Here is a 12558-nt window from a genome sequence, read left to right on the forward strand (position 1 = left end):
ACTAAATCATTGCTGCTTGGTTGAACCCTGAAAGAGAACTTCCAGCAGACTCTCTGCTTTGTGCGGCCAGGACGCAGCTCTGCTGTGCCTCTGTCCAGGGTCCTGAATAGAGATCCTGCGCTCACCAAACACACCAAAATATACTAGAGGTCACAGTTGCCCCCAATCAGATACCACTTTACGGCAGATTAATGCCATAATAACTTTATTTTATCATCCTATAGAATAGCCCGTCACAGATACTTTGTTTTTGTGACTTGATCCGCTGATCTGGTGAAGTTAGTGTTGCTGTGTGCACTTTTTTTTCTTTTTGACCGACAAACCTTTAAACACATGCGAGCTATGGAAGAAAACAGCCGATAAAGATGGTGTAAAATAAAGTTTCCCCCTCCTCCCTCCCATCATTTCTCCCCTCGCCTCCCTTTCCCTCCATCCATCTCCCTCTCTCCACATTCTCATCCTCCTTGTTCTTTATCTCCTTCTATCTGTATATTCATCTCCCTCACTATCTCTCTCCCTTACTCTCTCTCTTTCTCTCTCTCTCTGTCTCTCTCTGGTGCGCGTTCACAACACTAACCTTGGCTCGACGTCAGAGCCTGTGCAGCAGTGCAGTATAATGGGAGCGCAAGCAACCCAGAGCGCCTCATAGGGGGCTGCATATCGCTGCTGTATCCTCTGCTTGGCGCTCTCTAGCCCCTCTCTCCAACCCTCTCCAATACCTCACCTATAGCCCATGCTTGGGCTCCCCCCTCCTCACTGGATCCGTACCCTTCGACATGGATGTCCCACCGTCCCTCGACCCGGAGGATTGTTGTTTCTTGGCGCATTGAAGGAGGAGAAGGGGAAGGGGAAGGAATCATGCCGGGACTGCTAATGGATTTAGGGAAAGCGCAAGTGACCATGCCGTGATCTTGCGCATCCAGGGCCGCCGTCACCCTGCCTTGCCCAACGACCGTAGAAGAATTACGGGGGAATCGAACCCGCGCACCGGGTGGATTAAACCACTGTGCATTTTTTTAAAAACAACATGAAGATTACCTCCCATCATCTGATGATAACCAGTCTCGTTTTCAGGTCCAACCTCAGGCTGATCCCGCTTCTGCTGCTGTTTCTTGGTTACTCTCGCGGGATGCCACACGTTTTAAGATTTGGTAAGAATCCGTTTGTTTATGATACGATGCCATCGGTAACGATGTCCAATCACACGGAGCTGCCTGTGTGATTCTCCACAGTGAAATGACATCCACGGGGGTGCACATTTATGGAGACATTTTGTCTCTGGTTTTGTGATGAACAGCGTTGAGTTGGCAAAACAATTTGACTGTAAAGAGAAAAAAATCAGATTTGTTCATGAACAGCGCACAGTTGCATCTTTCCAACATGATAATGTTTCATTGCACTGTTTCCATCACACCGTTAGAGATGAGTGGTGGTCTCCGCGAACCTTGAAACAGTAACTTTGAGAGAAAATCAACTGTAGCTAACCCGTAAAAAGGAGTTCTCTTATGCAACAGTTCACGGATATGAACAGGTGATGAGCATCACCTCCAGACTCACATCTCTGCACTAGTATAATGTATCTACACCGCCTTTTTTCTTTTCTTTTTTTTAAAGTGCTGACACCCCAACATGTCCTCTGCAGTCCATGTTTACATGTAAACATTACCCCTGGAGTGCGGATCAATCACTGTGATCCGTCACACAGGAGCCAATCAATACGCAATAGGCACTACTTTCCATCCTCAACCCCCACTGAACTGATACCCAGCCGTTTTTATACCTTTACAGGCATGGATAAAAAATAAATAATAATAAAAAATAGTTCCGGTTCACGGTGACTGACTGGCTGAGTCACGTTGGAAGCCAGTTAAATGCACCAAGCTATAAAAAAAAAATCATCTCTCACACACTGATGGTACTCAAGTGTATCTCATTAGCCTAAAAAAAAAACCGATTATCCACTTTTCTTCAAGAACCATAGAACAACGCCTGACAGAAGGATGACATAATTAATGTTGATTATTAAAGTACTTCCCTCAACAGCTGCCACTACAGCGCGTTATTGTTGCTGATTCACAACTTTAAAAATTGTTTGTGTCCAAATCACCAAATCACAGCCTCTTGTGGTTTTTGTTGTTGCTTAATTAGATCGGTCTCAGGGTGGCTTTCTGTTCAAAGTACATCTTAGAGTAATGGGGCACCCCACCACCACCACCACCACCATCAACACCTCCCCTCTCCACGTCTCCTCCCCTCCCGACAGCGGATGTCATCAAGTGTTGACAACGCATCCTCTCACAATCCCCCAATTCCCCCGAGGGTCCTGTTTAAGAGTCAGGCCGCGTCCGCAAGAGCCGCCGTTATGGCAACGGGGATGTGCTTGTCTTCCTGCTGCATCCTCATCCCCATGAACGATTCCCCCCCCCCACCACCACCGTCTCACAGGTTGTCTGACAGACGCCCGGCGTCTACTCTGTAATCCTTGGGTCCTTGCATAATAGTATTTGACGCGAAAGTTTTCCAAGGCGGGCAAATTTCTGTGAGATATTTGTAAAGTAGGTCTATATTGGTTGGATGCACATTGGATTGAAGGGACTGATCCCGCGGTGTATTTTTATATTTGCATGTGGTTATATTGGACATGCTGGATCTGCAAGGCATCTGGCATCAGTAAGCACGACAGGCATAACCATGCGAGATAAGAGGTGATTCATGTCACCGAGACCTTCAGCTCCGAGGTGGAAGCTTGATTTCTGTTTGTGATAGAGAAACAGAGCCTCTGTCCATGGTCCTGAGTAAAGGAGCCAATGAACCGACTGTTCAGGACCAGGGACAGAGAGCGAGGCCTGCGCCTGTTGCTGCACAAAAAAAAAGAGGCGTTCTGCAAAAGCTTTAGTCTTTTCTGTAGAGCTTTATCTGACAGTCTAGTAGCATCCACTTCACATCTGTTGTAACATGGCTCCATTCCGTGTAGTGTAATTCGTTCTATAAAAAAAAAGATGATATGCTTATCTGTCTGTTCGCCTGTAAAGGAGCTGAGTTTCTAAAAGAGAAAGATAGGATAGAGCTGTGTGTGTGGGTGATTGTATCAAAAAAAAAGAAAAAAAGTGCATGTGAGACAGAAGAGAAATACAAAATTGCCTTGAGAGACAATAGAGCCCACTGGTCCTTTTTTTTCGTGTGCATTTCCTGTCCTGCAGGATGTGCATGCTCAGCAGATAATCCCAGCTGTTCCTGCAGGAGGCTGGCTAAATGAGGAGGTCAGCTCCCCTGGGTCTGTCTGTTCCTTTCCTGCCCCAAGTTCCATTCTGCTCAGACAGACGGCTCACATTGTAACAACCACTGTTCTCCTGTCAGGCTGAGACCTTTACACACACACACACACAAACACAGTGTAATACCAAAGCATAGTCAGCTCATTGTATTCACAGCATCGGTTTCACCATGTAGAGCGACAAGTGTCACAGAGAGAGAGAGAGAGGGAGAGAGAAAATAACAAGTGTTGTGGCCACCACCTGCAGGCAAATATGCTGAGCTAATTCCCAGCCCGAGTTGAATTATTGTGTTCGGTGTTCCTCGTTTATAAATCTTACAGATAATTCATTTACTTTGATACTGAAATGGACCCCGCTGCAGCCCTTACAAGATGTAATAAAATACGCTTGAGAGAAGATTCCTTTTTTTATAACTAGTTCACGCCTGCCTTTTGGGAGCACTGAATGAGACTGCTAAAGGTCTCAGAGAACCAGAAGAAAATGTTGTTGTTTTTTTTTCAATTGCCACTTTGGTTTTCCTTTCCACCCCCAGTCGTACGTTGTAGGCTAAAGAAAAAAGCTCTTTAAAAAAATGTTCACTTTAAACATGAAATCAATTCTAGCAGCTCATTTTCTGTGGCATAAAATTGACCTCGGTGTCGGATTTGCAATCCGAATTAAGGTTGGCTAACGTGCTAACATTTTCTCTTAAATGTTTAATGTATTCACAGAGATGAAGAGATTTGACCTTCCTGAAATAATTTCAGCACGGCAGCATTTTGAGATGCTGCCATAGTCAAAGTTCAACTTTCTCATTTGTCATAGATGAGCTGTTGGAATTCAGTGAGGTGGAAAAAAAAAATCAGGGTTGCATTAAAGTCTATCTATCATTATATGGTAGGCTAAATTGAAAGGATCTCATTTTACACCCTTCCATGGAAATAGCTCTATATGTACACGATCCTATTTATCTGTCCTCATAACAAATGTTCAGTCACACAAACAATGAGTCATCAGATCTGCCATTCCATCGCTGCCAGTCGAGTTCTACTTACAGACGTGTCTAATTCATAAAGCGCCTCGAGAAGAAGTTAAACAGAGGACGAAGCAACAATGAAAGGGAGACAGTTTTTTTCTTAATTTTAATTCAGATGACTATAGTTGGTCTGCGGCTCTGAGGTTGAGTGATAACATTATCACCGCCATCTTCAAACAACATTGGCAGACGCAGTATGTCCCTGGGCTGTCAACTGCTGCTGAAAGGGTTGTTGACTCAGGGATGCTCATTTTGTTTGTTTATTTCCTGTTTATGTTTCGATTTTTCCCCACTACAGGCATGTCTGGGAATATTTATGACTAAAACACAGCATTGCTTTTCATTTAGGAAAGGAAATCAAGTCTTTTTATTTATTTATTTTTTTAGTCCTCTGGCAAAAGACACAATCCCCTCTGGTGGATGCTATGTTTATCTAACTACTTCCACAATGCTGCGCCAGGATAAAGGTCCTTTATTGCATTTCTAATATTTAACGCTCTTTTCATCCCCCTCGACTGTGTTATGGTAGTGAAATTACAAGGTTGTCAAGAACAAGCAAGGGTAGAGGAAACAAACTCGTGGGGAGTTTGTAGTTAATTGACTTTATTTGCTTTTTGCTTTTCCGCCAGCCTGAATTATCAGTGTGCTGGAGTTTAGTTTGGGATTGTAGGAATTATGGATAACACCACGTGCCCTGGCCCACTGCCAAGCGCGTTCACAGCAAACACATTTAAATAGGCACAAAGCTGCTTAAAATATTCATGTGTCACTTGGCCCCGCTATAGCTTATAGAAATATGAAACTATCTCCTCTCTGCTGGCAAATGATTTCCATGGTTTAAAAATACCCACCGTGGGTTTCAAGAACAAAAAGGAGATCTGTCTTACATTAGCATGCAGCACCACACATGGGCTTCCAACAAAGAACTATCGAGATGGATTTCTTTTAAACATGTTTACGTTCCTGAGTCTCTTGAAGGTCTTGCTGTCATGCCTCAGTTACGAAAAAAGGCAGAATGGTGATTAATTCAGACCACAGATTTTCTTGCCATTTTTCCAAATGGGGAAATATCTGTGAGGTATGAAATTAGTTTTCTCGTTGTGCTCAGTGTTTAGTCAATTGTTGAGATTTACCAGCTACATTTGAGACGATTATTTACATGAAGGAGGCATCAGGTTCTTGCAAAACTGCCTCCTGACATATTGTCTGTTTTTGAAAAATCCAAATAAGAATACATTTAAGTCCTATATTCTACTGCTGCCTCGTGGAAGGCTTGACTTCTGTATTGGCATTCATTATTCACACCATATCATTCGTCTTTGTCACTCAAGGATATCACCGGGTATCAGAAGGGTTAGGGGTTATGTGTGCAATTGCTCTGTGAAACTGTCCCTTGAGATGAGCCCTGCAGCATGTCTTACTGCCAGGTTGTCTGGCTCAGAGATGACTGAAGGTCAGAGCTGAAAACGCTCACAAAGAAATCATGTTTCTTCTGCTTTTGTTGTTGTTGTTGTTGTTGTTGTTGTTGTTGTTTTGTGCATCTTTTAATACATGTGGAGCTGTCCATCTCACAATTCCTCCAAGGGAGAGATTGGAGAAAAATTTGAAGTCACTGAGAGGTGTAAGAAAAACAAGAGTGTTTGTTAGAGAGGAGAGAGAGAGAGTCTTTGTGAAGTGTGAGCGAGTAGAAAAACAGCGAGTGTTGAGGCCAGCAGATACAGAGTAAAGATAGATTAGTTTGCCTGTGAGCAGTCCACTCTCAGCCCACTCTCAGTTGTGGTTTTTTATTACTGTTTTCTGATGGCTTCTGTGAAGAGAGACAGAAAGGACAGTCGAGTGTTCTGTGGAAATATAGTGGGAGACCAGGAGACATTGCACTGCAGCTTCGAATAAATGTCAGCAGTGTACCATTAGCAAGCTGAAAATTTCCCTGGGACTATACAGATATGCATGAAATAGCTTTTACAGGGTGCAAAAATGGTGGAAAACATTGGTAACACAAATATCCTCGTTGGTCCCTTGGGGAGATAAACCCTAAATGTATTTTTTATTAGGATCTCATGAATTTATCTATATTGCATCATTACATATTTGGCTGTCTCCACTTCCAGTAGACTGTAAAATGGTGGGAATCAATAAAAAATCAATATGTTTGTTTTGCTAAGAGGAATAATGGAGGAAAAAAAAGAGAAACTGGCAGCGTAGCGTGTAACTTGTGCCAAGTCCCTGTTGGCCCTTTCCGTGTGTATCCATCACAGGTCTCCATCTGTGGGAATGCAAACACGTAAACACAACAACAATGTGTACTACTAAGAAGAATGTGTGGGATCGGATTAATAATGCATGCCGCCATGAATTAATGACGACTTTAAACAGCCCGAAGCCGCAGCGACTTCTGTATATGATTTTGCATTATCACTGTTCTTCTTTGGACTGTAGATTTGTCTGACACGAACCCAGTCGGACTAGTTCATTTACAGTTCAGTGTGATATGCGTTGCGAGAACCGCCTGTGCTTTAAGTGGTGTGATAAATAGACCTTCCGCTCCCTGCGATATAGTGCCACTCTTTGCATCATACGTGGGAGTAACTTCATGCGAGCTCAACTGTGGTAATTAAGTATTAAGTGATTGCTTAATAGAGGGAAACAAACATGGCTTCTCAATGTTATTATTATGGAAGCTGGTGATAGTGCTAATTGGGAGCCAGAGTAAATATTTACTGTTTGTTTAATGCGTAGGAGGGTCAATGACTGTGTTTGTTGCTAAAGGGCTCAGTGGTAAATATGCATGCATAGTTTTATCCGTATTCTGATTGTATATCTTCAAAACCATTTCTAAATGTCTTCTGTAAGAATGAAGCAATCACTTGGGAATTTCTAGATATTTGGAGGTGAAAGCACTGACGTCCAAACTACGCAGGATTCAGAAGTCTATCGATCGTAGAAAGCCCTCCTGCGTTGGCTATACGATGTAAGGCACCGGATCAGGTTAGGATGTGGTGATTCACCTTCATCTGCAGCCAGCTGAATAAAGGAGTGAGAGGAGGAGGGCGAGTGGCTGACAAAGAGAGAAAGCAGAGTTTGGGCTGCCATTGACGGCACAGCCGGTCGGATGTATGAACATTTCTCTGTGTGAACCAAGGACACAGGGGGAAATGGGCTCTGTGGGAGGATGTATTGAGGCAGGCTTACTTAAAATCATGTTCTTTGAATCAGCATGACACTCCATTGTCCACAGTCCACCGGGGTTATGCAGAGCGTCTCCTGCTATGTTGAATTTCATTTTTACGCCCTTCCTTTCCTTTTTCCTCCGAGGATTTTTTAAGTGTTTGTGTATATTTCTCTAAATTGGTGTACTTGTTTTGAAGGTGTTTGTGAAAGAAGAGGTGAGAGGAGAGGATAAATATGTGCTGGAAAGAAAGCAGTTCATTTGTGTCGGCGTTGGCTGATGTAAATGACCCAGAGAAGAGCATATAAGTGTACATTTAACTGAAGGACTGAACAATCTGTCTAATTTCGGAAAAACAAGCTGCAAAACGCTAAACTAACTCAATTTTCCTTGGCTCCGTTAGGGCTCTGTTGAATGTCGCCCACACTCGAAAAAAAGACACACTTCAGTGTTTGTTTGATATCCAACCCTTATCCACACACACAAATCATCACGGTGGATTGGAACAGACTTGGATTGATTTCCTGTCTTGCATCTGTTTAAGATTTTGAGGAGACATAATGAAGCCAATCGCCTCCGTTTCCCCCCATACACAGCTACCAGTGAGATACCCACATCCAGCCATTGCTTTCTAAACATGACAAAAGACATTGAATTTCCTCCCCAGCGGGGTGTGAATGAGTAGGAGAAATGGTGAAATAAACGGGCGGAGACTTGCAGCTCAGAAGAAATATTAGAATATTAGAATAGGACTCTTGAATTTCCACCAGTTTCACCTTTATTGTCTTTTAACATTCATCCTCAAGATCTTTTCTTATTTATTGAGAAGAAATGAGTGTGCATATTTGAGGAACTTCATTATTCAGTAATTTCTTTTTTATCGGGCAGCCTCTGGCTGTTTTCCCTCTGTGAAACCAGGTCTCTTTCATTTCGTTCTCTCTCTCTCTCTCTGCTACTGTGCAATTGCCTGAGTGTGTGTGTGTGTGTGTTTGTAGAACAAGCAAGGCAAACTGACACACCTTTGCAGCAAAGTGTAGCAACACATTGACTTGTAGTTGTAGAGTATCAGGTAGCTTGTGTACAGCAGCGGCTTGATGGGATGCTGATGAACCCAAAACGAGAGCTGACATTTCCCTGCCCTGTGGCTGAGGGAGAGGCGGGAGGGGGGTGCAGGTGTCCGTTCAGGTCTAATGGGCCATCCATTCACTCGTTTAATTGAGTGTCTTTTATCTGCCTCCAGTGACCTCTTTTATTCTCCATTTCTCCCCCTTCGTTTCCTTTGCTCATCCATTTCTTTCATGCCCCACCCCTCCCTCCCTCCCTTCCTCCCTTCCTTCCTCCCGTCCTCCTTCTCCAATCGCTCGCTCTCTTTTTTTTGGGTTTCTCTGACAGCGCACCCATCTATCCCCTGCGTGAATCCTACAGCTTACTCCGACTTTAGATACCACGGCCGTCACCTGTTGTTTTCTAAGCGCACCTGACGTGAGGCTGTGAGGAAACAGTGTGGTATACTCCGAGCGTCAAATCAATAGCCAGAATCCAGAAGAAATAGACTTTTCTGTCCGTTTTCTCTCCTCTTTTCTTCTCCACTTCACATTTTTTCCCCTTTGTCCTCTGCTGTCCTTCTCTACCGTGTCGTCTTTGTCTCCCTTTGGCTTTCAGCCTGTCTCACAGTCCTCCCTCTCTACTTTGTTCTCTCGCACTGTCATCAAGCCTCACTTTCCCTCTTCCTCTGGTCTCAGTGTCCTTGCACACAAAGGCACAGATATGACATGCATATTCCACACTTTATTTCCTATTGTGCCTTTTTTTTTGTGTGTGTGTCTAGCTTCAGAATTTCAAAGCATTGAACTTCCCCAATCCTGGAGAGGAACACTGTACTGTAGCTTTTATCACCATTTCCTTTATAGCATGTTTAACATATATAGGACACACTGTGCAGGCCTTTGGGCACAATCCTCATTTGTCTCTAAGCTTCTCTCCGTAGTATCTATAGACTCTATGTTCTTTTCAAGACAGAAATGGCTTTATCAGGGAATATACATAGACCCTGCATAGTTCTAACACATTGGAAATCACTGGCAATGCCTCCCCTAGTGAATGTAATTAAAATCTTTGTGTGTAAGAACATTATTGCTCAATCTATTGTATATATTTATATCAACTTCATGCATTTTTTGGCACCAGTTCACCAGATTTAAGTCGTTACCTATCTGAAAAACGATAATCACCTCCTGTGCAAGTATCTAAATTCATGAAGATTAAAAATTATTCTAATCAGATTATGAAATCCTGTTAAATGTCTTTTCTTTTTTTTTTTCCCGCTACCCCTCCGTCGCCCTTCAAAAACCCAGCTGTGAACATTAACAAGCCGCCTCCTGAATTAATTCTTGACCTTTGGCTCTGACGGGAGATAACATCTGCCCTTCTACAAGAAAGAAAGTCTAATTTTACAGCCATTTTGTTCAAAATTACAATGGGAAGAGTGTAATACAGGGCCATTTTGATGAACAGGAGAATAGTGAGAATTAGAATGAGAGCGGCGAAGGGAGCAAAGAGGACGATAGAGTCTCGTATAATTTGCTGTGACCTAATTGCATCATTATTATAAATTGGAGTTCTTTTTAGCTCTACGCCAAGGTCGGTCGCGTATGATATATGTTAAATGCATGTTAGAGATGTTGTAATTCAGGCTTATCCCGCTGTCACGCTCTCTTCAGATAAAAGTGGTGTTTTTTTTTTTTAAAAGACTGAAATGAAAATGTTCAGAAATGGCACAATAGTGTGAGAGTCTTTTGGCAAGTACGCTGAGAGACAGTTGGAAATCCTACCGCTTAACTTTCACAGAGTTAAGACTCCAAGATTACTGTTAGTCAAGTTCTCATCTATATTTATTTTTGGTGAGAGATACAGCTTGAGGGTTGGAGTCGAGACACTCAGTCCATTCTGCCTCATGCCGTAAATGGATAATAATGCCCCAGTGGTTTTAACACAATGGGGAAAGTGATTATAAACTAGAGATGCGAATGCACATGCATAGTCTCAATGTTCTCAAGGCTGGACTCCAGCGTCTCTTAGCCTGCAGTGGATAATTAGCATCTCTCACACGTGCTTAGGCTTGATTAAAACTCAGTTTACAGTGAGCAGCGCTGTGAGGTCGCCATCTGTCACCTGCCGAGGCCACCATGAGATGCACTCTAGTCAGGGGGAGTGAGGGAGGCGGTGTGTGTGTATGTGTGGTAGTTTGATAAAGGAGAGAAAAAGATGGCGCACAGAAGAAGGAATGAGACGGGGTATGAGGTATGAAGAATTAGAATTCTGTCCAATAACTGTATAGGTAACAGCCAAATCACATATTTACTGTGTCGGCAGAAAAGGCTCAGAGTGCAATTTTGAGATTTGTGTTATTTACTTGAACTTACAACTGTGTGGCTGCAGTTTTGGGAATACCTGTGTTTGTACTTGGATGTCAGATAGGAGGTGTGAGAGCTCATGAAACCCACAGTGTGTGAAGGACTACTTCTCCCTAAATGTATGTGCATAAATCAGATTTTTCTCCCAAGGACAATGTTTTCATTCCACAGCTGCGATATATACAATACATCAAAACTGCTTGTTATGTTGACGACAAACTTTAATACTGCTTTTGTTGGTTATTGTGGCAAGCACTATAACACTGGCAGTCATATGCTAGTAGCCCCTTATTTACAGGATCCATTTGTAGACAACTAGTTTCCATGGTAATATCCTGGATATTTCATGTTATTCCCTGGAATATGTGGGTGCATTCAAAACGCTCACCTTTTTGAGGATCTGTTAGATACAGTGGAGGGAAAAAAGATCCCCAAAGTGGCCCACAGAGAGACAACATAAAGACAACTGAAAATCCTTTTCTTGCAAACAGCAAAGATATTTATTTTAGCTTGACTGCTCCTCCTTACGCAGAGCTGAATGATGCTCGAGGAAGAGCGCGAGAACGCGTTGCCACCTTTTTTGTTCATGTTATTTTTCAGCCGCCGTCTTCTGCTGTGCGTGTGCCTCTGATGGTTCTGTGTGCATCAGAAGCTCGAAACAACGATTTATATTTGCAGCCTCTCTGTTGTACAGCGTTACTACATTTCTTTGTTTAGCTGATAGTGAACTGAATATCTTTTTGGTTTTTGACTGTAGGTCGGAGAGAACAAACAACTGTAATGCACCCTGCAGATCAAACTATTTATCATTCACATAAAAAAAATAATTACCAGATAAATCAACAATGGAAAGATCGTTGTTGTAGTCTTTTGTAAATGGTAATTGATGAATTTCAGGAAATGAAATAATCTGTGTGCACATCTTTTGCATATTCTTTTTCTTTTTATTAAATATCTCTCTGTACTGACACTGCCGAACATGTTGGCCTCATTGTGTTTCTTCCGAGCAGTAAGAAAAATATGAACTATTTCAGCAAAATAGTTCATTTTAATTGTAAATCTTGACAACAAACTGTAGTCGTGACCTTTTGTTTCTGCAAGTAGCTTTTTTAAATCACAGGAACAGGCTGCTGTTTCCGTATAGTGCGTGCGTGTTTGATGATACTACAAAATTACCCTAGCATTTGACTCTAGCTGCGTTCTTATGTTCTTTTAAGGAGCTCGTCTAATCTCGAGAGCAGGCACATTTTTCTGTGAAATGTGCGCGCGCACACCCGTGTGCATCTGCGTGTGCGCAGGCAAGCGTGCGTACTTATACATCTCGTTTTCACAGTTTCCTTTCAGTTGCATTCACTGTTTGAGAGCTGTGGAGAGGGTGGAAACTGCGAGCAGACAGAAGTCATTTGGGACTTCAGCAATTCAAGGCCTGTGGAAGTGTACTCACAGTTTGGCACAATTAGTACCAAAAAGGGTCCCTGCTTGACAAATTAGCACACAAAATGTCAGCCGGTAGTTTAGCACATCCACAATGAGCCCTTGCAAATTAGCACATATTTTGAGGAGGGAGCTGGCACATTATTATGAATAGAGAGAGCCTGGTAAATTAGCACATCTGTTGCCAGCGCTCAGAATTAATATATGTTATGTGATCACTGGTTTCCCACTTGGAGCTGGGTCAGGGACGAG

The 12558-nt window shown here is 42.8% G+C and overlaps 1 protein-coding gene across 2 annotated transcripts in view; it reads left to right on the top strand.

The window, feature by feature from the left end:
- Nucleotides 1-532: 532 nt before the first annotated feature.
- LOC104927045 (glutamate receptor ionotropic, kainate 2) overlaps nt 533-12558 on the top strand; it is a 55725-nt gene continuing 43699 nt past the window's right edge. For both annotated transcript variants that reach the window (XM_019277403.2, XM_010741032.3), the window contains exon 1: nt 533-1151. In XM_019277403.2, coding sequence (XP_019132948.1) covers nt 1028-1151 — 124 coding nt within the window. In that variant the 5' untranslated portion in view covers nt 533-1027. The remainder of the gene's footprint in view (nt 1152-12558) is intronic.

Source organism: Larimichthys crocea, chromosome XI, assembly GCF_000972845.2.
Source record: "Larimichthys crocea isolate SSNF chromosome XI, L_crocea_2.0, whole genome shotgun sequence".
Lineage (NCBI taxonomy): Eukaryota > Metazoa > Chordata > Actinopteri > Sciaenidae > Larimichthys > Larimichthys crocea.